Here is a 26,397-nt window from a genome sequence, read left to right on the forward strand (position 1 = left end):
GCCTGGAGCCCTTGGTGTTTCTTTGCAGCTTAGATATGAGGATGGGCAGTGACCCAAGTTTGCACAACCCTGAAGCCCCGGGACATGTTCTCGACTGTTCCTTTCACCTCAAGCAACCCAGTTTCTTCTCACGTGTCCACGGCAGAAGTATGTGGCCTTTACCAGCTGTGCTGCTCCTTTTAGACTCCGAGGATCCCATGCTACCTGCCCCCTCAGCCACCACAGCCCTGGGGCAGGTACCGGAGGGGCCCACGTGGACCTAGGGAACTTCCAGGCCAGCCCATGCAGACGAAAGCTGAGGGCAACAGCAGGGATTCCCCCCGGTCCCCAAGGAGAGTCCCCTCGGCAGCGGGAAGCCACACGTGTTGCTTGTCCAATGTCCGTGGTGCACCAGGTCTCAGATGTCATCTAAGCCTCAGATGGGGCCCAGAGAGGACACCTGTCTCCCCAAGGCTGGCCTCCGGGGGCATCTTCACACTGCACTCGACCCTCTTTGCACTTGTCCTGGACGCTGCAAGTATGGTCCATGGGCAGCATCCCATCAGTGCGTAACACCTGCAGGAACTCAGGTGATGGATGAGAGAGCATCTGAGAGGTGGGGGGTAGCTGCTGCCCTTGAAAGGGTACAAGGTATGCTCATCTCTGTGCAAGTGTCCTGGGGCCGCAGTGACCAATGACTACATACCCCACGGCTTAAAACCACAGAAACCTATTCTTCTCCAACTCTGGATACCAGAGTCTGAGATCCAGGTGGGGCAGGGCAGCTGAGATCCAGGCGGGGCAGGGCTGTTGAGATCCAGGCGGGGCAGGACCACACTCCTCCTGGAGGCTCCAGGGGAGGGTCCTTTCTGCCTCTTCCAGCTTCTGGGCTCCACGTGTCCCTGGGCTCGTGTCCACATCCCTCCCATCTCTGCCTCTGTCCTCACGTGGCTTCTCCCCTGTGTCTCCTCTTCTGTCCCTTACAAGGACACCTACCACTGGATTTAGGGCCGCCCTGATCCAGGATGGGCTCATCTCAGATCCTTGCCTTATATTTACAAAGACCCTGTTTCCAAATAAGACCCCATGCTGAGCTTCTGGGCAGACATGAATTTTTGCAGGACGCTGTTCAATTCACGACAATCTTTGAACTGAAAAGGTCCAAGGAGGTGAGTCTGGAGGAAGGACGTTGCTCTGTCCATGGAGTGGACAATGACCAGCAGCTTGAGCTGAGTCAGAGGCTTTCAAGAAAACACAGCTTCTGAATCCGAGACTAAGAGCCCGACGGCCACGAAGGGGCTCATTGGGACCCCACAGCCGAGCTGATCAGTGGACACTGATGTTTGATGGGCCTTTGGACCCACACAGAGGACTCGCAGAGAGAGGAAGGGATACTTACGGGCTTTGTCTTGGAGGAGCTGCCCTGTAAAGAAGGAAAGATTGTTAGTATCTCTGTTTTCAGCCCTATTATGCAAATGTGGGAACCCACCTGAAACCCCAGAACTGTATGAAGAAGCCTTCTCAGAGCTTCCCTTATCTGCCCAATCCCCTATTTCCTCTTCTTCTAGAAGCTTTTTCTTTCCCTTTCCTGTCCTGCTTGTTAGGTAGGTAAACCCCTGACTTGAGCTCTTCAAGAGTCACTTCTTCTGTGAGCTCTCACATGCCTATGAACACCTTTTGCCTCCCCCTGTCCCTCCCATTCATCGCCCTTTTATTTAATTTGCAGCCCCCAGGCGCAGGACCTAAGAGGGTAGACGGACAGTTGTTCCTCCTGAACACAAAGTTTCCTTCTTGTGAATGTATCTCTGGCTGGTGAGTGTGCTCGCGGGATATTCACAAGGGGTGAGAAGGGCCCTCCAGTAGCGTTTTGTGCTGCATCCGTGAACATTGCAATGTCTAGCAAGGACCGAGCATCTCAAGGACCCTCCTCTTCCTCCAGCATTTAGCGAGTGCACCCACGAGGCTCTGCGGAGAAAGCCAGAGGGGAGCTTGCTACCAAAGGGTGGCTGCTCCTGGTGGTCCCGGCGCCTGGGGCTGGACATGCGTGGGACGCTCAGGGCTGCACTGTGTGAGGTCACCTGTGTTACCTGCCTGAGGTCACCTGTGTGGAACCAGTGTGAGGTCACCTGTGCATTGTTCCCTGTGCAGGGTCATCTGTGTGAGGTCACTCATGTGAGCTCACGTGCATGCAGTTACCTGTGAGGTCACCTGTGTGATGTCATTCACAGGAGCTCCAGGAAGGAGGATGCCGGCGGGCAGGGCCAGACGCCGCAGACTCTCGGCAGCCGCATCCGGGGCCCTGACTCTAACCCAAGATCTACACCCAGCCTTGCAGGGGTTTTCAGGGCAGAAGGGACACGACCTAGTTTCCGTTTTGAACGATGCCCACGGCTGAGCGGTTTGCATCTGGGCCGGGTAGGGAAGGTAGTATTTTGGCTACAGAACGGGCGTGCCTATGGAGGAGGACCCAGCCCTTGGGGTTGGAGGGAGAGCCTGCTGGCAGACACAGCAGTATGTGCAAAGGCCCTGCAGTCTGGGGTGCTCGGGACCGAATCTCCACAGCTGGGGCCCCGGAGCAGCCCTCCCCACCTGGCTCTGGGCTTGGGGTGCAGGTGGAGGCCCCAGGCCATGGGGAAACGGAGCTGCCGAGTGTCTGGTGGAAAGTCCCCGACTTCCAGGAGGCAGGGATGCGTCCAGATCTCAGGTTCCAAGCTCTGTCAGCACAAGTGGGTTGAAGGGACGGGGAACAGGTGGGCGAGCTGAAGATTCGGGGAAGCACCCAGTGCACCTGCTGTGAGCCAGCTGTTCCCAGCCCGTTTTCACATTTAGTTTCAAAAAAGGTCACGGAAGGGGCTGCGTCCTGTAGGGTCGCAACTCTGCTATTCTGAAAAAAGCAGCTCATGGGAACAGTAAAGACGTCACAAGTCTTGAGGGGCTGGGGGCAAGGCAACGAGCGGGTGGAGCACAGGGGATTTTTAGGGCCGCAGGACTACCCTGTACGGCCCTATAACAATGCATCTGTGCTGCTGTGCTTTTTCCGAACCCACAGAACGAGCACCACCAGGAGTGAATCCTATGCACACAACAGAGTGAGTGACGCACGGGGGCCAACGCACGTTCACGGATTCCGACAAACGCACCGTCTGGTGAGGACGCCGATAATGGGGTGGACCGTGCATGTGTGCATGCAAGGGGGTGTGGGGGACACCCCTTTACCTTCCCCTCAGTTGTGCTATGAACCTAAAACAGTTCTAAAAAACAGACACTATTTCGGGGCTCCCTGGCTGGCTCAGTCCGAGGAGCGTGCGGCTCACGATCTCAGGGTCCCGCGTTCGAGTCCCACGTTATGCATAGACATTATTTTAAAAAATAAAAATAAAGAAGTGGATTTCCTGGGGGAGAAAAAAAGGAACGAACTGCCCGCTGAGGGCGAAGACAGGGCACAGGGACTCGCAGAGAACAATTTTCGGGAGCAGGGGTGAACGCCCGTGAGCCGGGATTGAGCTCTGCACGAGAAAACGGGACGGAACACGGTTTGGAGGTCGCTCACCGGGGTCGGGGGTTCTTACCGCTGTTTGGATGTCCAGCTCATAATACAAGACGTGACTCGAAAGGTCGTATCTGATCACGGGGTTCTCCCACCGGATAATGCGATGCGATCCGTTGTAGGACATCGTGACGTTTGCTGGAGGGTCATACTTTTCTACGGAAAACAAAACAGTAACGACAAGAAAAAATCCTCGCCAACAGCCCGGCACGTTTTAAATCTGCAATGCAGAGGGGCCAACTGGGGGGGTCCTGGTGGGATGCGCCTGGGTAGGAACGTGTCCCGTGATTCTTTTTCTGCAGGATTAAAGAGAATGCACACTGGGCTTGGAAAGGAAAAGCTCCAGTCAGCGAAGTCTGCACGCGGGGGGCTGTCCCCTCCGTGGTGCACGCCACCCCTCCTGGCCGCGTACCCGCCCTCCGCGTCCACGCTGCAAATTGCCGGGACCCCACGCAGAGAAGCCAGAAGACGAGCACGTCCTCCTTCTTCGTGCCTCATCTCCGGGACGCCCTACTACCCCGGGGACCTAAGGCACCCGGGGTCTGCATGCACCCTACAAAACCAGTTGAGTGTTGGTCTTCCCAAAAGCATCCGAACACTCGGCTGAGTCAAACTCGCCAACCGGTCCCCCAGATGCTTTCTCTGCAACCGGACGCCGTGAGGACACGGCTTGAGGACCCCTTCATTCGATGCAGGATGCAAACCATGCTCCAGGTTATTTGCAGACGTGCAGAGTGGCCAAAAAAAAGGGGGGGGGGATTCACCCACTTTACGCCAAACACGGCAATGCTCTCTGTGTTCCAGTTTCTGCTCTCAGATCGCAAACCAGCGCCCTTCCCGTGGCCTGTCGAGTGTGGTGTTGTTCCCACTTTTGTGCTTTGGGTTGGTGATTTCACCGTTTAAAACGGCCCCCAAGCATACAGTTAGAATGCTCTCTGATGAGCACGAAGGGGACAGGAATGTCACCTCCAATACAGGACACTTTGGCACATGGGTTATTTGCAACTGAAGGCAATTGAGAATGATGGATGCAAAAAGAAGACTTCTTGGAGCCTCCCTTATTTGACTAAAACCAGAAATTTCTGAGAAATTAGGATTGCCGTGGATCCCGTCTCTGGGGACGTTTTCTGTCCATGAAAGTCGGCACCAGGATGAATCTGGAAGGACAAACCTTACTAAGATAACCCTCTGTCCCATTACTTACTTTCCCTATATATTTACCACCTCTAAAAGCACAAGTCCGTTTTTCTTTAACTCCACAATTAATTGCTTTTTAATTTAAATGGCATATAAGTAAAAAAATACAAATAAGTTGATTTAATTTTAATTTATTTAACTTTAATTTTAAAAATAAAAAAAATTAAAAAATAAATGGGATATAAGTTCCTGAGTCTAACCACTTCTTTGGGTTTTTAATTTCTTTTCTATGAAGCCCTCCCTCCATGCATATCAAACTTAAAAATTAAAATTACGTTTGTATGCTTTTTTCCTACTGCTATAGAGTTTCTCAGTTTGATTTGCAAGCCCCGCTCACCGAACCTAAGAGGCTAGAGGAAAATTTTTTCTTCTTTTGCATTCCTACACACAAGAAGGCCATGATGTGCCTCTTGGAGAAAATGCACACATTAGATAAGCATACTTCAGGCTCCAGGTATAGGGCCGTGGGCCTTCCATTCACTGTTAATTCATTAGCAATGTGCGTTACGTAAGATGTCTTGAGACAGAAACACACATAAAACATGACGAACCCTGTAATTCCACCCCGGCAGCCATGATGAATCAGCATTTGCAAATTCAAGATTTGCAGGCAATTGACAAAAATCAGCAAAAATGGGTACACAACGTGAACACATGCCTCTCCTGCATCCCACCCCAAGGGGACAGTCGGGACCACCGTGCCCGTCTCTGTCTCTGTTTCCCAGACCCCGAGCACAGATCCTGGACCTCGCTCAGGCTGGTGCAGAGCCCAGCGCCGTGTCCCACAGGGCAGGTGCAAGCTCAGTTGAGTGAAGCCAGCTCTCCTGGGTGGGGGTGGGGTGGGTGGGGGGAGAACCCACGTCGAGGGAGCCTCTTACCGATTTTATAGGCTTCAAATGGAACAAAGTCCAAAAACGGGATTGCCGTCTCACTGCTGGTCCCGTTCACCAGGAAGAAGTAATTGTCCGTACGCTGGGGTTCACCGAGTTCATCGAAATGGCAGCCCACACGTATCCCCGTGGGGTCCACGACGTAGTGGGCGCACTCCGCCTCGTCCTCGTGCCTGTCGTGTGCAAAAGGGGGAACACCCTGATATGGGCGACGATATCAACATGGAAATCTCCTCCCCAACCCAGAAAACCCTCTAAAAAAACAAGACAAATCCTTCCCGGAATAAGCACAAAACCAGAGCGGGATATGCATCCCAGAAACATGGTATCAACGGGGAAGGATCCCGCCTCTTACAGGACGAAGCCGTTACCACCCGTTCCGTGCACGAAAAAATTGCAAAACTGTGGATTTCCTCCTCTCTTTTAGGACGGGCAAACCCTTCTTTCTTCCCGGGGTTCTGTGATTTTGTGACATTTCGGGGAGGCGTCCCCGGGGGCCCCACGGCTCGCTTGGCATTTCCCGTGACAGTCCCCGCAGAGATCCCAGGTAGTGGAAAGAAGGTGCCCGGCTTACAAGGAGGCCCACCAGAAAAGCTGATAGCGGACGTCAGCGGGGGCGCGGGGGCCAGGCGCCCAGCTGCAATTCATGAAGCGGACGTTGTAAATGACACAGGAGAAGTTCACGGCGCCGGAACCTTCCCTGCCTGGGAAGAAAGACATGAGCCGACAGCCTCGGGCGCTGCACGGTCACCCACCGCCCCTGAGGGGTGACGAGGGTGCCCGTCCGGCGTGGCGGGACCCGGGAGCTCACCAGCGCAGGGGACCTCACCTGGGTTCGCAAAAGGCAGGACTTTCTGGGACACGACCCCGTCACAGGTGACCTTCACGGTCAGGTTGGCCCCCCGATGAAGCACGCGGTTACGGAAGATGCAGAAGGATGTGTTGTCCTCTCTGACCTGGAAAAGGCACCGTCAAGACCCTATCATCACCCACGCTTCGGGCTCCCCTGGACTGGACTCCATCCCGGGAGAGTTCCACAGTGGCGGGGCGTCCCCGAAAAGGACCTCCCAGTCCGGGATCGAATATCACCCAGACCCCTTCCGAGTCCCGTTGCACACGAGGTCTCGTGCCTGGCCTGCAGAGCCCAGCTTTTGCAAAGAATCCAGCTCAATCAGTTATCGGGAATCCCCCCACCCCTCGTGCTCTAGGGGGTTCGGAACACGTCACCCCAAAGAGGCCACTTGGGCACAAAGGTTGTTTGGAGCTGAAGGCAAGCAACAAACAGCAGGTACACACACACACGAAAGCTCTCTGCCCTCCTGTCTGCCTAAAACCGGGGGCCCACATTCCCTTTTCGGAAGCTGCCGCCCACCCCATCTGCCCGTCTGTCTGACCGGGAAGGGCAGAGTGGATCTCACCAGGGGAGACAATTCTAGACACCCGCCAGCTCAGAGATGGACCGCAATCTGCAGGACAAACTTCGCTGAAACCTCCCATTTGTTCCCCAAACGATCACCTTCCTCGGCTACCCTCAGAACTCAGGCCCACGACCTGTGGGAAACGTACCCGTTGCCCGTAATAACCAGCCCGCACATCCCGCTACATGAGACACGCGGGACACTTCTATCCGTGCAATAATGCAAGGAGCTCCTCATCGGCCACAATGGCCAGTAACACCAACGGTGTCCCGAATTCTGTCCCGGATTCCAATATGGTGTAAGGATTATTCTGAGCCGAAACCAACTGAGAACGAACAGATGCAGAAGGAAACCTTCCTGGAGCTTCTCTTATCGGAGGAACAGCAGAAACTTCTAGAAACATACATGACACGATTCCCTCTCTCTGGGGGAAGTTTTAGGACGTTAAAGAAGACAGAAATTCGGCACCAAGATGGACCTGCACAAACAAACCTACTAAGACAAACATTGTCTTCCAATAGTGTCCCTCAAACATTTATCTTCCCTAAATTTGCTGACCCTGGCAGCCTCAAACTCTTTTCCTGCCGCTTGTCACATGTGAACAATGTATGTGCTCTTTGTGAAAAATGGCATACAAACGCTCAGGTCTAACCTTGGGGACATTTTCGTCTGTTAATCAAGACACCTGCCTCCTGCCACCTAATTTTTTTTTTATTAATAATGATTTTTTATTATATTATGTTAGTCACCATACAGTACATCCCCGGTTTCCGATGTAAGGCTCGATGATTCATTAGTTGCGTATAACACCCAGTGCACCATGCAATACGTGCCCTCCTTACTACCCATCACCGGTCTATCCCATTCCCCCACCCCCCTCCCCTCTGAAGCCCTCAGTTTGTTTCTCATAGTCCATAGTCTCTCATGTTTCATTCCCCCTTCTGATTACCCCCCTTTCTTTATCCCTTTCTTCCCCTACCGATCATCCTAGTTCTTATGTTCCATAGATGAGAGAAATCATATGATAGTTGTCTTTCTCTGCTTGACTTATTTCACTTAGCATTATCTCCTCCAGTGCCATCCATGTTGTAGCAAATGTTGAGAATTCGTTCTTTCTGATAGCTGAGTAATATTCCATTGTATATATGGACCACAACTTCTTAATCCAGTCGTCTCTTGAAGGGCATCTCGGCTCCTTCCACGATTTAGCTATTGTGCCACCTAAAATTTTTAACAGCATCTAGAACGTGCATGCCTTTGCTCAGTTAATCTATCTTCTGTCAGTCTAATTTGCAGAGCCCCGTCACCGAATTTAAGAGTATAGACAAAGTGCCATTGCTTGTCTGAGCCACGATAATGCTTTCCCACTTCTCTTTGTGGCTCTGAGGTTCTATCAAAGGTAAGAGCTGGTGGCCGACACCCTGGCTGGAGCCTCGTTTGTCCTCCTTTGGGTGGTGTCGGTTTATGTGATTAATTGCGAATGCATTTTATTAACACTTAGGAGGTAATGGAGCTGTTTCGTCTTTGTGGGGAGGCCCTCGGGGTTGGGGGGATGGATTTTGTGTTTAATTACATTTCCCCAACAAGTGTCACCAGGGATAGAAGCGGGTGAGCAGCCACAGGGTCCTGTGGGAGGGGGCGGACAGTGGGGGAGACCAGATGCATGAGCATTCCTGAGAACCCAGCCAGGCCTGCACTCAGGAGTATGCCCTCCGGCATGCCTTCTGGAAGGAGATTCTGGAAGCATCCGGAGACAATGGGGGAGGGGATTCTGGAAGCACCCAGGTGACCTGGCCCTTACCAGACCCCGGGTTGCTGCCCTCATTTAAAGAAAAGCAATGAGGGCCCCAAATCGGGAAATGATTCTGCCGTAGGAAATAACAGGGGATTTTTTTTCCCCTAGACATGGAAGTAGGACACATTCCATTTCTGAGTCTGTAGAAACCCTTTCTTGTGGAAAGGTTTTGCTCCAGAAAACAAAACAAACAAAAACCCCCCAAAACAAGAACAAAAAAACAGTTGCTTGGGAATCCTAAAACAAAAGGAAACACGTATTTTGAGACCTAGAGGGAGCAGGGGCAGCCCCAAAGCCCGTTGTTAGAGGAACAGCATAGAATTACACGGACGCCAGAGAGCCCCTGAAAACCAGGCAGGAAAATCTGGGATTTACATAAAAATCAGGAGATTGACAGCCTTAAAACGCCGACCAGGGGGCCGCCAGCGGGCAACTCATTCAGAGGCTTTGGGGGGGAAATGTTGGAAAAGAAGTTTCAGTACTGCCGAGACTGTTTGTGACCGAGACGGAGAAAAGCACCTTCTTAGATAATCAGGGGTTCACAAAAATGTCCCAGTCGTGCATTATGACCGTGAATACAAATCTAAAAAAAAAAATTAAAAAAAACCATATATGTGCATATGACATGTTCTCTCCTTCTAGAAAGGATGCAAAACACCTCCCACTTCTTGCTCATTTGCATTCCCTTTAGAAAAACGGGCAACTGTACCAGGTCTCCCCGGAGACGTGTGCAAATCTCTTTAAAAGCCAAAGGAGCTGGGGCCGGTTCTGGGTCCCAGACGTGTCTGTCCTGGGGCCTGGGAGCCTCTGTACCTGGAGTGTCAGTAAGGGGGTCCTGCCACCTGTCTCTGTGGGAACTTTGCTGCAACAATGTCCCACTAGTCTAAAAGATGGGACTTTTTATATAATAATAATAATAATAGTAAAATTTAAAAAAATAAAAAATGGGACTTTGATGTTTCCCTTGGATCGGGACCGAGAACGGGTATAACACAGGTTGTGTCTGGCAGAATAGGCAAGGTCCCTCCCATCTCTGCCACGTCTGAGCGCACTGCCTGCGAGCGCCTGTCCCGGTTTCCTGCTGATTTCAGTGATAGACCCTGTTCTTGCTCCCGGACCCGTGTGGGCCTTCTGGGCGGGCTGGGGATTTTGCTTGACTCATTGACATATTCCTACATCTATTTCTGTATTGCTCTGCCTTTAAGTTTTTGCAAATTTGCTTTTAACTTTTCTTTTGTCTTGTGGTCAAGTAGGCGTAACCACGAAACGGACCATGTCGGTCCCTTTTAGGCATGCACGTCAGGAGCATTGGACGCCTTTGCTATGTTGTGCAAACGCTACGTCTAGTTCCAGAACATTCTCATCCCCCCCTCCAAGTAGACCTCACCCGTTTTCCCCAGCCCCTGGCAAACACTATCTGACCTTCTTGTAACAGGATTTGTTTATCCCTGAGGCTTCATGTAAGTGCGCCTTTCGCGGCTGCTTTCTCAGACACAGTTGCAAAGTTCATATACATTGTAGCAAGTGTCCGACCTGGCTTCCTTTCATTGCAGGGCTGCCTGGGACTATTTATTTTTGATCCTTTTTCCCCTACCGGCGCATTTTCCCTGAGCGCGCCGACATGGGGGCGGGGCGGGGAATGAGGAACTGGAAAAAAACGGGCAAGGCAAGGCGACCACGTGGAGGGAAAAAAAAAAGTCAGCAGACCAGCATCCTGTTTGTGAAATCCCAGATTCCACGGGCGCAGGGCGGCCGGGCGGGCAGTCGTGTGGGCTCACTGCCCATGTGGCTGGTCAGGTGGAGTCAGACCAGGAGGGTCATTATATACACTCATATTTCCTCAAGTTAAAAACATAGGAAAATTAAATCAGAGCATCACGGATTTCTGCTGTGTCAGTGCCAAATCTCGTGCTGAAAGCCAGAGGCAGCCTCCTGGGCTCCTGGGAGGTCCTCAGGCTGCAAACAGCCTCCTCTATTCTGCCCCCCAGCCGGCTGTTTCTGGGGTGGGGGCCGCTAAGGAAGGAATAAAGCACAGAACTTCTAGGGATGCCTTCAAGGGTCGAAGCAACCCACGCCTATCCCCGTCTCCCCTGCAAGCGAGCATCTTTGTGCAGACTCAACGGAAAACCCGAAATCCCAGGGAGAAAGTCTGCAGCCACGTTTTCTGAGTCTGCAAAAAGAAAACACCCCAGTCAACTGCCAACTTCAAACAGAGAAACAAAAAACTCAAAGTCAGGCTATTTAAAAAACAGAATGATGTTTTCCCAAAGGAAGTCTTGGGACGGGAGGAAATTAAACCACTATGTGCAGGCCGTGCTTTAAGATAAAAGTGGCCTCAGGGGGCAGCCCAGCGAGGGCCCCATTCCAGCTCCTTCACTTTCCAACCAGCAGGAAGGAGCTCGCCCTCCACTCCTCCACTCAGTTAATTTAAAACACTAGTACCTCTCTCTGCAAAAGAGCTAGCTCCCCCCCCCCATCTTTTTCCTGCAGGAGAAAACTCTCAAAACAAGTCTGCTCAGAGCCCGTGGAAGGAAATGAACCAGAGATCAGTAACACAGAAAACACCCATAGGCAAAAACGGACGGCCTTTAAGAACAAATAGAAACACTCAATTTCATGTCATTGGCAGAGCTCGGACCCAAGACCATTAGGAGGATATTTTATTTTATTTTATTAAAAGATCTTATTTATTTATTTGAGAGAGAGAGAGAGAGCACGAGCAGGGGGAGAGAGAAGCAGGCCATCCACGGAGCAGGGATCCCGACACGGGACTCGATCCCAGGACCCTGAGATCATGACCTGAGCCGAAGGCAGACTCTTCACTACTGAGTCACCCAGGTGCCCCTCAGAGGGTATTTTTAAAAAAGAACCAGTTTCATTTTAAAAGAGAGAGAGAAAAAAAAAGTGAGGCACCTGGGTAGCCCAGTCTCTGGACCGTGAGGCTTTGATTGAGTGGTGGTGAGTTCGAGCCCCACCTTGGGGGTAGACATTTATTAAACACAAAAATCTTTAAAAAAAAAATAAAGCTATAAAAAAATGTAAATCCCAAATGTCATGCTCCTGCACTGAATTCAACATTATTATTATTTTTTACATTCTATCAGGACTGTGCACGGTCTGTTTTCATAAGATCAGTGCAGGGGGGAAAACAAAGTGATAATCTCAGCAGAGGTCCAAACACAAATTTTCAAGAATATACAAAATCTATTCTGGAGGAAAAAAAAAAAACCAACACGCAGAACAAGAGGGACTTAAATGAATCCCTTGGACAGGACAAAGAAGGTTTTTGCTTTTGGGTTTTTGTGTTGCTTTTGCTTTTGTTTTAGACCAACAGGCAGTCTCCTAATTCATACAGAAACACTAAATGTACGTTTTCTTGAATGCAGAACAAAAAACGCAGCAAAACAGAAAGCGGAGACCATTACGGAGGGGACAGGCCCGTTAGCATTGTTTCTAAATTACAGGACAACATGAGGAAAGCCAGATGCTTCCCCCAAACACATTGAATTTATTGAAAAAAGCCCTGGACAGGAAGGCCATTAAATCAATGCCTTCTGTGAACAACTGCCAACACTTTAAACAAAAAAAAAAGAAAAATCAAGCAAGCCACAGAAAGCTATCAAATGCATAGAAATGACCCACTTGTAAAGGAAGGTAAGGGACCCATTTCTATCTGTGTCATTAGGTTAAAATTTAATTTCATTACTTTTTAAAAGCACAGTCTCCATCTCTAGAGACAACGCAAGACCCTCGTCAGCCTGCAGGTGGCGCCAGAGGAAGCCACAAAAAATCCCGCAAAAGGGTCTGGTTGAGCCTCTGACTCTTGGTTTCAGCTCAGGGTCCGGAGTACAGCTCCGCGCGCTCAGCACAGAATCTGCTTGGAATGCTCTCCCTCTCTCTCTGCCTCTCCCCGCCCCCAAAATAAATAAATACATCCTTTTAAAAAAAATTCCTGCTAAAACAAGCCGTAAATATAACAGGAGTCCTCCTCCCCACAGTTTGCCTTGGCAGGGGTACAGGTATGGTTGTCCCATGGACAGAGGAAGTCTCAGGGGCTGAAAGTGCCCCAGGGGCAGGATTTGGGGCAGAGGAAATGGATTCCTCGCAGCCTGCTGTCCAGAGCACACCCCCACCTGCTGTGGGGACCCCCCCCCCCCCCGCCAGGAATCCCAGAATTGTATGAAGGATGATTTTAAACTGAAGACGTTTGGATTCAAGACATGCAGAAATAAACAGTTTGGGAGGAGTTTCTCTTCTGTGATTAAAAGCAGAACGTTCTGGAAAATGCAGCTGCCATAAATTCCCTCTTTTGGGTGCTTTTAGTACCAGGAAGGAGACAGAGGGTAAACCTACCATAAATGCCCTCTCAGGGCAAAGTTTTATGGCCACGAAGAAGACTGAAAGACCTCTTACACTTGCATGAACGAGCATTATTACAAACTTTGTTATCTCCCATTTTTTTCTGGAAAACTCCTTGCTCTAACCATAGAGAGCTTTACTTTCTCTTCCCTTCTTCCTACTGGTTAGATACATAAGTCTTTAACGTTAGGCATTTATCGAGCTCCTTTTTTTATAAGCTCCATATGCATGGGAATTCATTTTCTCACTCCTGTTCATCTATCTTTCATCCCATTAATTCGCGGGCCTCCGGAGACAGAACCTAAGAGGGGAGATGACAAAGTTTTTCCTCCCTGACATCCTTAGAATGAAACTAAGGGAGTATGTGAACTGGGTGATGAGTGAATGAACATAACCCAAAGACACGGACTGAATCCAGGGTGGGCTGTTTTAACGTAAAGGGGGTAGAGTCCATTAAATGGGCAAATCCACATCTTTCCCCCTCCTCCCTCGTGGAAGGGGAGAAATCAAAATGAAGGCAGGTGCAGAAAAGCCGGCTATTATATTCTACCTCATTCGTGAGATTTAGTGTGTAAGTTTTACTCCAGCCATATAGAAGCTGAGTGAAGGAGGCCATCCTATATATGGGATTTGCCCCAATCCCAAATACACCACTTTGGCATAAGGATCATTTTGAGCTAGTGGCACCTGAGAATGGACAAAGGAGGAGCTCTCTCCCTCCTTATCTACATAAAAGCAGGGCACAGAACCCTTTGTGAAGAGTCCCCCCACCCTGTCCTGTGCCAAGATGAGGACAGTGTCTCTTATCACTGGAGAGGGACCACCAGCACCGAGAAGACACTGCACAGACAGACCTTATAAAATAACCCGTATCGGCCATTACTTCACCCACTGATTCCAAAAATTTATTGGCCCCAAAAGCTGAAATCCCCTTTCCTCTGTCATGGAATCTTCTCAATTGTTTACCCCTTTAAGAAATGGCAGGAAAGCTCCCTGGTCTGACCACTTCTTTGGGTGTTTACTTCTCTTCCGGGAATCTTCATGTATGTAAAATGTTAAACTAAGAACAAATCTATATGTCTTTTCTCCTGAAAAATTCTGGCATTTGTCACTTTAATTTGCATGTCCCTATCCCAAAATCTAAGAGGATGGAGGAAATGTTTTTTCCTCCCCGACAAGAGCAGTAGGAATTGAAATCAAAAGCAGGCAGTGGACTCAAGAGTCATTTCACAGGAAAATTCAAGATTTACAAGGAGCAAAGCCAGAAGGCATGAGCCATGAACACTCACCTCTGGGCGTTGTGTGGTGGGAAAGTTGGGCATGCTGGGAGAGCTGGGTGGGGTGTATATTATGCATTCTTGCCGACTCACATTTCTTATGTAATTCCAGGTTAACATTCTTTTCCTTGAATCTAGCTGCATGTTTATAATAGGAGATATATTCTCTTGTGCTGTAATTTAAAAAAACCCAAAACACTTAGTAGGAATTAGACCCCCCCACCCCTAGGGGACGTTATAGTTATAGATGAGGGGAGACAATCTGCAAACATCAGGCATAGATTTTTACATTTGTTTGTTTACTGAGGCCAAATTCACACACAAAATTAACCATTTCAAAGTAAATAATTCACTGACATATACAAGCCCATGAAAAGATGACCAGAACCATCATTTATCAGGGGAATGCACATCAAAACCATAATGAGGAGTCACTTCATACCCATAAACTTAGCTTTGGTAATAGTAATTTGAAAAATGCAGAAAATAATTTGAAAAGTACAAGTTAGCTATTGTAATATTTTGAAAAATAAGAAAATAATTTTAAAAATACAGAAAGGTTAAGTATAATAATAATATTTTGAAAAATACAGAAAATAATTTGAAAAATACAGACAAATTAGCAATAGCAACAATAATTTGAAAAATACAGAAAATAATTTGAAAAATACACAAAAGTTAAATATTGTAATGATTAGGAAAATACCCAAAATAATTTGAAAAGTACAAGTTAGCTATAGTAATAATGTGAAAAATAAAACAATTTGAAAAATACAGAAAAGTTAAGTATAGTAATAGTTTGAAAAATACAGAAAATAATTTGAAAATACAGAAAAGTTAAATAAGTAATATTTTGAAAAATATAGAAATCACAGAAAATAATTTGAAAAATATGGACAAGTTACCTATAGCAACAATAATTTGAAAAATACAGAAAATAATTTGAAAAATACACAAAAGTTAAATATAGTAATAAGTAGAAAAATATAGAAAATAATTTGAAAAGTACAAGTTAGTTAAGTAATAATGCAAAAAATAAAGAAAATAATTTGAAAAATACAGAAAATAATATGAAAAATACGGACAAGTTACCTATAGCAACAATAATTTGGAAAAATACAGGAACTGATTCTTAAAATACAGAGAAATAAAAATACAAAAAAATTTAAAATACAGAAAAAGTGTAAATACAGGAAAAACAATATTTTAATACAGAAAAAAAGTACAGAAAAAAATTTTAAATCACAGGGCAGACTGTGGAGACTTTGGGACTCTCTAAACCTTCTGGGAAGGAATGCAAAATGGGCCTTCCTGTGTCCGTCGAATTGAGAGGCTTCCATCCCAGGCCTTCGGGAAGAGCTTTGTTCTTTGGGGTAGGACTGGGAGTTGGGGACCTGATGCATCACCTGGACCAGGAAGGAACCTGCCACAGGTGAGGACAAGTAGAAATTAACCATGAGGATTTTAATTCTCCCTCTTGGGGGAGAAAAAAGCAGGGAAGGACCAATTAATTTACAGTGAGGGAGCCAAGAATATAGAATGGGAGATGAATAGTCTCTCCAACTAAAAGTGCTGGGAAAAGCAGACAGCCCCTTGCAAAAGTGTGAAATGAGACCACTAACCAGATTCACAAAAAATTAACTCAAACTGGATTAAAGACTCGAAGGTATGACCTGAAACCACAAAACTCCTAGGCAAGAAAAAAAAATCAATAAAAACAAAAAGCCAGGTTGGTAACTTCCTTGATATTGGTGTCAGCAATGAGTTGTTTGTGTGTGTGTGTGTGTGTGTGTGTTTTGTTTTTTGTTTTGACTTGACACCAAAAGCAAAGGCAACAAAAATACAGAGAAGCACGTGGCCCTTCATGGACAGGCTATGAAAACGTCACAAGTCCAGAATGTCTGGTCCCAGATCTGGAGCATTTGTGAAATGTGATCATCAGAGGAGTGAATGTCAGTCCCCAGCCTTCACAGAGAAGAGATGCCCATGTTCCCAGGGGAGATTTCTCTCCCTGTCTGTGCACCCTCTTTACTGGGTCACCTGCGGTAAGATTTCTACATTCCCTTGCACCTTTGGGGAGAGGTTTTAGAGGTTGGCAGATTTTTTGGTTTTTAAATTATATATTTTTTAAGATTTTCTTTCTTTCTTTCCTTTTCTTTTTAATATTTTATTTATTTATTTGTCAGAGAGAGAGAGAGCGAGCACAAGCAGGGGGAGCAGCAGGCAGAGGGAGAAGCAGATTCCCTGCTGAGCAAGAGCCCGATGTGGGGCTCAATCCCAGGACCCTGGGATCATGACCTGAGCCAAAGGCAGACACTTCACTGACTGAGCCACCCAGGCATCCCTCTTTATTTATTTTAGAGAAAGAAAGTGGGGAGGAGCAGAGGGAGAGGGACAAAGGGACTCCCTGCTGAGCACAGAGCCCAATGCCAGGGTCTCACAACCCTGAGATCATGACCTGAGCCGAAATTAAGAGTGGGATGCTTAACTGACTGAGCCACCAGGCGTCTGAGGTTTTTTTTCTTTTCAGTAAGTTTTTTTGCAGGACAGGCAGAAGGTCTGACACCCCAGCTGGGTTTGGCATTTGGGGATACAGTCTTCACTTTTTGGTCCCTGATTCTGCCAGAGGAGAAACATCCACTTACAGTTTGATTTGCAAAAGGACTCCTTCCCCCCCGACCAGGGCAGGGGGTGGGGAGGGAGATGCTTCAGGTCTGGGGGAGAGATGTTTGTCCCCTTCTAGCATTAGGGGGTGTGGCAGTCCCACCACATCCAGACCCCGGGGTTGGAGCACCTGCCTGTACGTACCCAGCTGTGCTTGTCCGCACCACGCTGAGTTCAGGAGGACCAGGAAGCTCACAAGATCCAGCATGGTCGCCATGCACCAGCCCCAAAGCTGCATCTAAACAGGAGGAGACCCCAGGTCAGAGGTCAGTTCCAAGCAGGGCAGGAACCCTCCCTTCTCAGCTTCCATTTGCGTCCCCGGGGGAGTCAACAGTAATGAGCTTCTACAGAACATGCAGGAGCTCTTGGGGTGCATTCCATGGCCCTACTTTGCTGGCAGTACCCCACTGGAGCATTGTGTGGGGCCACCATCCTATTGTCACACCCCTGGTCCCCCCAAAAAATCACCGCACTTCTGTAAGTTGGCTGGAACTCCCCTGAAAGCATCAATACGTTCCACATGCATCCCTGATGACCACTTTCCGCAAGCTGGGATTGAACCAACTTTTCCCGCCAGGCATGACTTTTCCACAGCCCACTGTCACTGGCCATTACTGGCTTAGTCCACATTCCTGCTGCTTGTGTAGGGACCCATTCCAAACCCCAGAGTTGCTATTGGGATTATTTTAGGCTGCTTCTCTTGTATGGGATGGTTGAGGGGTGGGAGAGGTGAGGCCTCCAGTAAAAAGACGAAAGAATGAGTGATGAGGATATGGGTCCACAGCAGCTACTTTGGGGTATGAGGCAACTCTGTCTGGCCCTGAGCCAAGCCCCTTGGGCTACCGTTTTCCTATGTCACAAAGGTCCAGGCAGGTAAGGACACTGCTGGCATCATCCTAAGGGACCAACCACAGTTCACAGGGAGGTCACCTGCCTTGGTGTCCATATGATGAGTAGTGGCTTTAAAAGCCATCTGGAGGCGGGCAAGGAGCTGGGGAGCTGGTTGTGTCGCAGAAGCCAAAAAAACCAATGAAAAGTTCTGGAATATTCTGACGGAACCTCTTTCTGTGTCTGGTGATTGCAGGGACAGGGTTTTGTATATTTAAGCAGATTTTTTTCTAGTAGCTCTGCATCACGGCAGATCAGCAAGGGCTGGACACAAAGACAGGGGACGCCCTTGATGGCTGAATGGACGTCACCAGGAGTGCGGCCACAGGTGACCTGGCTGGGGATGGAACACCTTTATTATTATTGTTGTTGTTGTTATTTAGAGAGAGAGAGAGGTGGGGGAGGGGCAGAGGAATAGGGAGAATCTCAAGCAGACTCCTTGCTGAGTACGGAGCCCAATGCAGGGCTTGATCTCATGACTCTGAGATCACGACCTGAGCCGAAATCAAGACTCAGCCACTTAATCACCTGAGTCACCCAGGTACGCCAAGGATGGAACACCTTTGTAGAAAGAGCCAATATGAGCCTGGAGGCCACCAGCAACTGGGGTGCACACACACCCCTCAGGACATGACAGTGTTTCAGCCCCTCTCCAGAGACAGTTGCCAACCTCTTGGGATGAGAGACACTTATCTCCCCACCTGGGGGAAGCAGGTAAACTCCTTTCTGCTCTGTGTCTCATTAGTGAGTGAGAAGTCTTCCTGCATAGGACAGACCGAGCGAGGAGGCTGGGAAAAGGGAGAGTCAGAGAGGAGAGGTTGTAGGGGAGGAAAAAAAACTTTTCCCCTCTAACCTCTTAGATTCTGTTCCGACACCTGCAAATTAAGTGGATAAAAGATTATCAGGAAAACCAGCCTTAACTACGTGTATATGCATGGGGGTTCACAAAGAAAAATGAGGCTCAGAGAGACAGCCAGGTGATCAGGGCTTATAAGCCATTTTTGATTCGACATCAGAAAAGGGGTTTCTGGGTTCCGAAAGGGGACGGACAGTTATGGGGAAAGGGAAAGCAGGAAATGCGTGGTAAATATGGGCTCTTGTTAATAAGAATCTCTCGGATGATAAGAAATCTCTGGGTGTAGTCGTCTTCCCGGTTTAGAAACATTTTTACCAATAGACACTTCATTTGCAAATGTAATTTTCCTTTACGAAGGGGAACTTGATGTCCTCTATTTTCTGGCACTTTGGGAGGCTTATAGAGCTTTTCCTGCTGTTGCTGGTTCTCCGTGGCCTGTTGCCCGAAATCATCCATGTGACCGGGAGGTACATTGTAGGGTGACCTTGGCCCCTTGGCATGGGGTACAGGGCTCTGTAAACCAGAGCAGTGGGTGAAGGGGGTGCTCTGGCCCAGCCCAGCAGAGACCACCCCTCCTGCAAGCTGTTCTCAGCGCACCTGGCACCTGTTGCGGGTCAGGCCTGAGGCAGGGGGTGGTGTCCCTGTGCCTGGTGGTGGGGGTCTCAGGCACTTCCCGGCTCACAGCTTCCCGCCTTCCCCTTCGGGGGGTGGCCCTGCCATGCCACCAATGACCCTCGGCCACTCTGGGATCATTGCTGAAACGTTCCCCCACGAGGAAGGAAGCACAGTGACGTATGTGGGCTATAAAGGGAAGTCCGAGGTCCGTTTGGAGGTGCACGTCCAGCCAATGTGGCTGGGCCAGGGGAAGTGAGCCCTCTGGAAAAGGGTCAGTGCTGGGTCGGGCTCCGTGTGAAGGTAGACCAAAGAGGGGCCCCACACAACCTCAGCGTCGCCTGCCGGAGAAACTCAGAGGGGACAAAGCCAGGCCCAGCGATAACGTTCCAAAGGGACGTTTGAAGCCCTTGGAGGAGAAGCTGCTTTGAGAGGAGAGTCATTTCCAGCATCAGAAGCTGTGGTTCTGGCCAAAGGGGCTTGTGAGCAGTGAGGTGGATGCCTTCCTCTCCCAAGAAAGGGGAGTCCTGGGGGCTGAGTTGTGACCCCCTAAAATTCTCATGGAGAAACCCTCACTCCCAGGACCTCAGGATGTGGCTGTATTTGGAGGTGGGCTCTTTAAAGAGGGGATTAAGGTAAAATGAGGTCATTGGATGGACCCTGATCCCATAGGACTGGGGTCCTTATAAGAAGAGGGGATGAGAACACAGATGCACCCAGAGGGACGACCACGTGAGGACACAGGGAGAACACGGGGTCTACACAACCAAGGAGAGAGGTCTCAGGAGGTACCAGCCTCGGCCCCGCCTGGATCTCCGACTCCCAGCCTCAACCCCGCCTGGATCTCGGACTCCCAGCCTCCAGGACTGTCAGAGAATAAATGTCTATTATTTAAGCCATGCCATCTGGGCTATTCGTTACGGCCGCCCGAGCCGACTCCCACAATAGTCACCAGGAAAGCAATATGCAGGGTGATGCCGTGTGAGTGTTCAAGGCTGTCCCCACCATCAGCGGTATCTGCACCATGAGTCCTAGGGCCGAAGGATAGGGGCCACTGTCTGTTGCATGCAGGGACCAGGAGTGCGGGCTCCTGTCTGGACGCTGGCACGGATTCCTGGTGCCTCCAGAGGTGGGAGCCGAGAGCAGGTGTGTGGCTCTCTGGCTACCCACCCTCGGGACAGGCCAGCCTGCGGACGGAGCCAGGGGAGGGCTGGATGCACCCCCATCACCTCAGGGCATCCAGCCGTGTGGACAGAATTAGAACTCAGGACTCCAGGCACCTCCTGGGAATTAGCCGCCCCCTCTGCAGACCCCTGATTTGTCCTGAAATTGCTGCGTTTATCCTCTTCGAGGCTCTTCTCGCAGGAGATGGAGGAACGATAACATACAGGCTGTGTCGCTGGGGCATGGAAAACAGACGTGTGTGTGTTTTGCATTTTGCACAGGGCTCCACATCCCGTGGAGGGACGTGGCGGTGTCTCGGCAGGGGGATGTGAAGAGGCCCACGCGGGAGAGATGAGTGGCCTGGAGTTCGGCATTTTCATAGACTCCAATTGCCCTTCTCATGTCCTTGATCCAATGACGTGCCCATCAACCCTCCTGGACACCCCATTTCCTCTGCACGTCTTACTAACAAACAGGATTCCTTTTTCTTTTGGCGAGCACACCCACAAGCATCCTCGATAAGAAAACTCTTCTCCCTGAACCAGGTGCAGACGGCAGGGGTTTGGAGACATGTCTGCACTGGGTTCTCCACACTTTTGTGGGATGCATGGGGAGGTGGGACCCTCTATGCTCTCTGACAATTGTCAACGTGCCCCTCTTTTGTCCCCTGAACCCCCCTGCCCGCGTTCCTCCCTCCCGTGGGATTTTCGGGGCAAATCCTTAGCTCCTATCGCAATGAAAAACATCTCGCTGTGTAGTTCCAAGCCACCAGGTGCTCTCAAAACTAACCCCGGTGTCCTTATCACACTCAAAATATGAAAACATAATTAAAAGGGGTTTGAAGTATTTAGTCCTGAATGGGGCATTGGCCTCCTTTCTTTCCCGCATTTGGTGATCAGATCTGCGGATGGCACCTGGCCCCTTCCCGGAGACGCTACAGCCCCCCCTTTGTATAAGTCTCCCCGTTACCCTTTGGTTAGGGGTTCCATCTCCCAGGTGGAAAGATCTGAGCGGCCAACGTTTGCCACAGGGGCAATGTGAGGGCTTGCCCACCGCCGGGGGCTGCGTGTTGTGTCCCCACCTTGCTCGGGATGGAGCGAGGTGGCCTCAGGGCTGCCTCCCCAGGCCACACGCTTTCTGGGCCCTTTCACCCTCCGGGAAGCTGCAAGGGGAAGGCAGCCCAGCCACCCCGCCCCGTGCAGACCAGAGCCCGTGTCCCCACCTGGCCCAAGGCTCTCAGACCCGTCGGTTTCGAAGCCTGAGCCTCGGTGCCCTTAATCCTTAAAAACTCCCCAAAGAAATAGTGTGTGATGACCCAGGAGTGCACAGAAGGACGTCTGTGCCGTGTACGCACTGGTCAGACAGCCCGACCTTTCACGCACATGCACCTGGCCACACCGGCTGCCTGTTTCGTAAAGCAACGCACACACCTTGGCTTCCACGAGACGCAGGTTCCCGTCTCCATGCCGGGGGGATGCTCGTCCCCACCAGCTCACCCTCCTGTCCTCCCGTGATGGTCACACTGAGCTCACATCGCGGTTCCCTACCATTCCAAGCCCACCCAGCCATAGGATCGCGCCAAAGCCAGCGCCCTACAGAAGCGAGAAACATCAACTCACTGGTCAGCGAGCTCTCCGGAATGTTCTTGGACCGTTTCAGCATGTGTGGAAGGGGCTGTCTTGCCCGGTTGACAGACAGCGCCGGAGGCCGCGGTCCCGAGGCCGGCCCTAAACCGTGGTCCCCGAGGGCACAAGCAGAAAGAGACTCCTGGGTATGGACCCCCACCCACAATTCATGCTCATGTCAACTTTTCCAGCAACGCTTTATCTGCCATCTGCTGGGTCCTTCCTCTCAGGGAGCGGCCAGGCCCGCCGTTATCTCCCCGGTGGACAGAAACGTCCCAACCCAGCCAGCCGCCTGTCTCAAGCTTGAAGCCGGCCGCTTGCTTTTATCAGCATCTTGGGGTTCCTCTTTTTTGCAGCACAAGGCCTCTGGCCACTTGCCCTCCTGTTCCCTCTGGGGTGGTCAGGGTTTCGGTGCTCTGTGTCATGTTCTGGAGACTTCCGGCCCCCATGTCTGCGCCCACGTACCCTCCCCTCCATTCGCTGGAAGGCGAGCCCTTCCTACGTGCTCAGCTCTCCTAGACGATGTGTGTGATTCTGGTCCTGCTTTATGTCCCTGAGTCTCCCCCCGGGCAGGGATTCAATTACATCCATGCCTCCGAGGCGACAATGTTTCCCCTTTGACGGGAGGGCTCCTTGTCACTGTGGGAGCCTGTGTCTTCCGTCTTTGTGACCCCTGGATGGACGGATCCAGTAGGAGGAGAGCTCAGGAAGTAGTTGCGGGCTCGTACTAGGAGGGTCATGACGCCCCCAACGCTCTCCGGAATGGGGGCGACCATTCACTGGCTTCCTCCTGTCACAGAAATGGTGTCCTTTGGAGGCTTTTCTCATGGGATGTGCGTCTCCCCTTGTCTGCTCTTCTCAGACCGTTTTATCCTGAGGTGTAGACAAGAGAGAGATCCCAAGTGCCGCGTGAGGCGAGTACACGGCGAAAAATACAGCTCTCGGGATGTGTCTGCTCTGGAACCCCTCGCCTCTGTTGGATCTCCAAAGTCCCCAACGATGTCCTCGGGAGAGAATGGGTTACCATTGCATGGGTGACATGCTCCGCAGGCATTGTGCACTAGTTAAACTCCCACGGGGCAGCTAAGTCACTCCCAAACCCAGAAGCAAGGCGGAGGTTTCTAGAAAAGCGGGAGTGCTGGTGGGAAGGGTGTCCCTTTGCTTGACTTGGAACGAGACGCGCCATGACCGTGGATGCAATATGGCGCCCTCTCCAGCGAGATCCCTGGTTGTGGGGAAGAAACACCCCCAGGCGGGCGGCCACGAAGCTGAATGCGAAGTCGGGAACCACGTTGGTTAGGTGGGGACCGCGTTGGTTAGGTGGGAACCACCCATTACAAGTGTTGGACACGATGGATGAAGACGCTGGGTGGGTGGCCAGAGGTGTTGGGGTCTTTTTAAAATTTCACTTTGCCCCCAGGTGCGTATGACAGAATCTGAGAAGGTTATCGTGGTAGACGAACCGTCCAGTGTCGCGAGCACAGGTGACTACTTGTTCACGCTCACGGGGGCTCCTCGGACGCGCGCACGGGACTGTAGGCCTGCGATGACCAGCCCAGTGGACGTTCCAGGAGTCGTGAACCGTGGGAGACGGTGAATTCGGAGGGATGGGAATGTCTAGAGCCGCGTCTGTACCTGGCACTTTGGTGGCGGCTCTGGGATGACCCAGGATGTGCGAGGAAGGTGACAGCCCTGTGGGCTTCACGGGGACGGCTTGGGGGCCGTGTGGGGAGACAGAGCTTTGGGGAGGGGAGGTCCACACGCTGGGTTAACATGCTTCGTGCTAAACCCAGGTCCCGAAGCTCAGGGGTGGGGGCAGCCCAGGCCATCCTGGCAGTGACAGGCCTCCCCTGCACTCGATTTGGACTGAGATCCACCCACAAATGACCCTTTCCGAGCTCACTTTTCTGTTCAACGTCCCGTGTGTCCAAACTGAAAAGACAGAATCATCAGAGACAATTTTTTTCCTTCGAAACACCCGTGAAACTCTGTATTTTCTGGTTTTCACCTAGCTTCTCCCTTCCGGCACTTTTATTGTTTTTATTATTATTATTATTATTATTATTATTATTATTATTATTATTATTATTAGACTTCATTTTTTAGCAGTTTCAGGTTCCCAGAAACACGGAGCAGAAAATGCAAGGTTACCATGACCTCCCCAACCACCCCCTCCACTTCCCTGATTATGAACATCTCGTGCTGATTATGAACATTTGAAACATCTGTTACATTTGTCACAGGCGACGAGCTGATGTTGCTACAATGTTACAAGCCAGTTCTTGGCTAGATGCACATGCAAAGCCATGATGTCACACACCCTCAATGACAACATCACACAGACATGGTTCCCCATCCTCACCCACTGGCGCGGAAAGCAAAGGGTCCCAGTTTTCAAGTTTTTTATTTCTGAAGTCCCCAGCCTCCAAATTGGAAGGGACAGGAGAGGCCCCCAGAGTCGCTCCCCACACTGCTTTTCTGGTCCCCCATCTCCCTACCGCGCCATCTATGAAAACTGTGAATACAGTGAAAAACAGTGCAAACAATGGCACCCTTTGTCTGGAGGACATGCATGGGGACGAGGGGTACAAGTGCCATTGGGGACAGACTGGGGCACTGGGGGCTCACCCAGTGGGAAGGGAGTCCTCATTACAAGGCCGTAGTGGGTGGGATTTTATCCCCCTCAACATATATGCCCGTGTTCCAGCTCCTTGTACCTGGGAAGGGAACCTTATTTGGAAACAGGGTCTTTGCAGATGTGAGTAAGGGAAGGATCTGAGATGAGCTCACCCTGGATCAGGGTGGCCCTAAATCTAATGACAGGTGTCCTTGTAAGAGACAGAAGAGGAGACACAGACACAGAGGAGAAGCCACGTGAGGACAGAGGCAGTGATGGGAGGGACGCGGCCACCAGCCCAGGGACGCCTGGAGCCCCAGAAGCTGGAAGAGGAGGAAGGACCCTCCCCTGGAACCTCTGGAGGGAGCATGACTCTGCCCCACCCGGATCTCAGGGGTCCTGCCCCACCTGGATCTCAGGGGTCCTGCCTCGCCTGCAGCTCAGACATCTGGTCTCCAGGGCTGGGGGAGGTTGGATGTAGGAACTGTTGAGTCCTCCCTCCCCTTGGTTTCTGCTGCTTTGTTATGAGTATCCTGGAAACTTGTCCAAACACCCCTGCCCAACCCCCAGCTGCCCGGCCTGCATATCTAGAGTCAGATTATCTCCCACAGGGTCCCTGTTTCCCCTACACATAGCGAGCACTTCCCCTGCTTCCTGGCCTCTTCTCCCCATGCTTGTGCAAGGGAAAGCACCCCCACTCGCCTCCCCGGCCTCCTCTGAACCCTAGCAAATGCTCAGTTCTCCTGTTTCCTGAAGGAGAACTCCTCCCACCACAGGCAGAGAGCTTGCTCTCACACACGGGGCATTTTCTCGTACATCTGCAAGAGCCTGGGGTCCACCCTGCCGGCTCTGTTCCGACGCCCCGTCAGCTGTTCAGCCCCCCTCGTGCCTTCCCCTGATGTTCTTGACAATGTGAGCACGCGGAAGCCGAGTTTGACCCCAGACGATTTATCTCAGGAGCACATGCTTGACGGAGCCTTTCTCCCCAAAAGCAGGTGTGGCCCCAGCCTGTAAGGACAAAGGGCTCCAAGGAGGAACCCCAATGTCTGGGGCCTGGTCGCTGTCCCCATTCTGTTCCATCTGACCCCCAGGTTGCAACCGGTCCTCACAGCCTGCTCCCCCTGCAAAATGTGGGGTATAAGGGTCTTCCTCCTGGACTCATCTGGGGGACAGAACTCCTACCCAGGTGGCCTGCTGACCCCAGGCCTCTTGGGCACTCTCCAGGGTAGGACCCAGAGCTGGGGCGAGACCCCCTCAGCATCCAGACAGAGAGCCATTTCCAAGACCCAGTGTGGAGTGGATGCTGGGGTCCCTCTGCACCTGAAAGGGCTTCTCCTAGACCTTCATCTTGCCCCAACACTGTGCTCATCTTGCAGTCGAGGACTTCACCGGGGAAACTTTCTTACGGGGTTATTCCAGGGCCACTGAAAATGTCTACTGGACAAAAGAAGTCTCTCCAGCACCCCCTTCTCCCCCTGAGTTTAGATTCCTCTAAACCTCACAAAACCA

The 26,397-nt window shown here is 50.8% G+C and overlaps 1 protein-coding gene across 1 annotated transcript in view; it reads right to left on the reverse strand.

The window, feature by feature from the left end:
• IL3RA (interleukin 3 receptor subunit alpha) overlaps window positions 1-17,364 on the reverse strand; it is a 50,991-nt gene extending 33,627 nt beyond the window's left edge. The window contains exons 1-7 of the mRNA XM_045813662.2: window positions 17,271-17,364; window positions 14,475-14,635; window positions 6,443-6,569; window positions 6,188-6,317; window positions 5,602-5,786; window positions 3,549-3,682; window positions 1,379-1,402 (exon numbers count right to left, since the gene is read on the reverse strand). Of these exons, the coding sequence (XP_045669618.2) occupies window positions 1,379-1,402; window positions 3,549-3,682; window positions 5,602-5,786; window positions 6,188-6,317; window positions 6,443-6,569; window positions 14,475-14,635; window positions 17,271-17,364 (855 nt within the window). The remainder of the gene's footprint in view (window positions 1-1,378; window positions 1,403-3,548; window positions 3,683-5,601; window positions 5,787-6,187; window positions 6,318-6,442; window positions 6,570-14,474; window positions 14,636-17,270) is intronic.
• Window positions 17,365-26,397: the final 9,033 nt, after the last annotated feature.

The sequence above is a fragment of the Ursus americanus genome, chromosome X (genome assembly GCF_024610735.1).
Source record: "Ursus americanus isolate L20-20 chromosome X, mUrsAme1.1.p, whole genome shotgun sequence".
NCBI lineage: Eukaryota > Metazoa > Chordata > Mammalia > Carnivora > Ursidae > Ursus > Ursus americanus.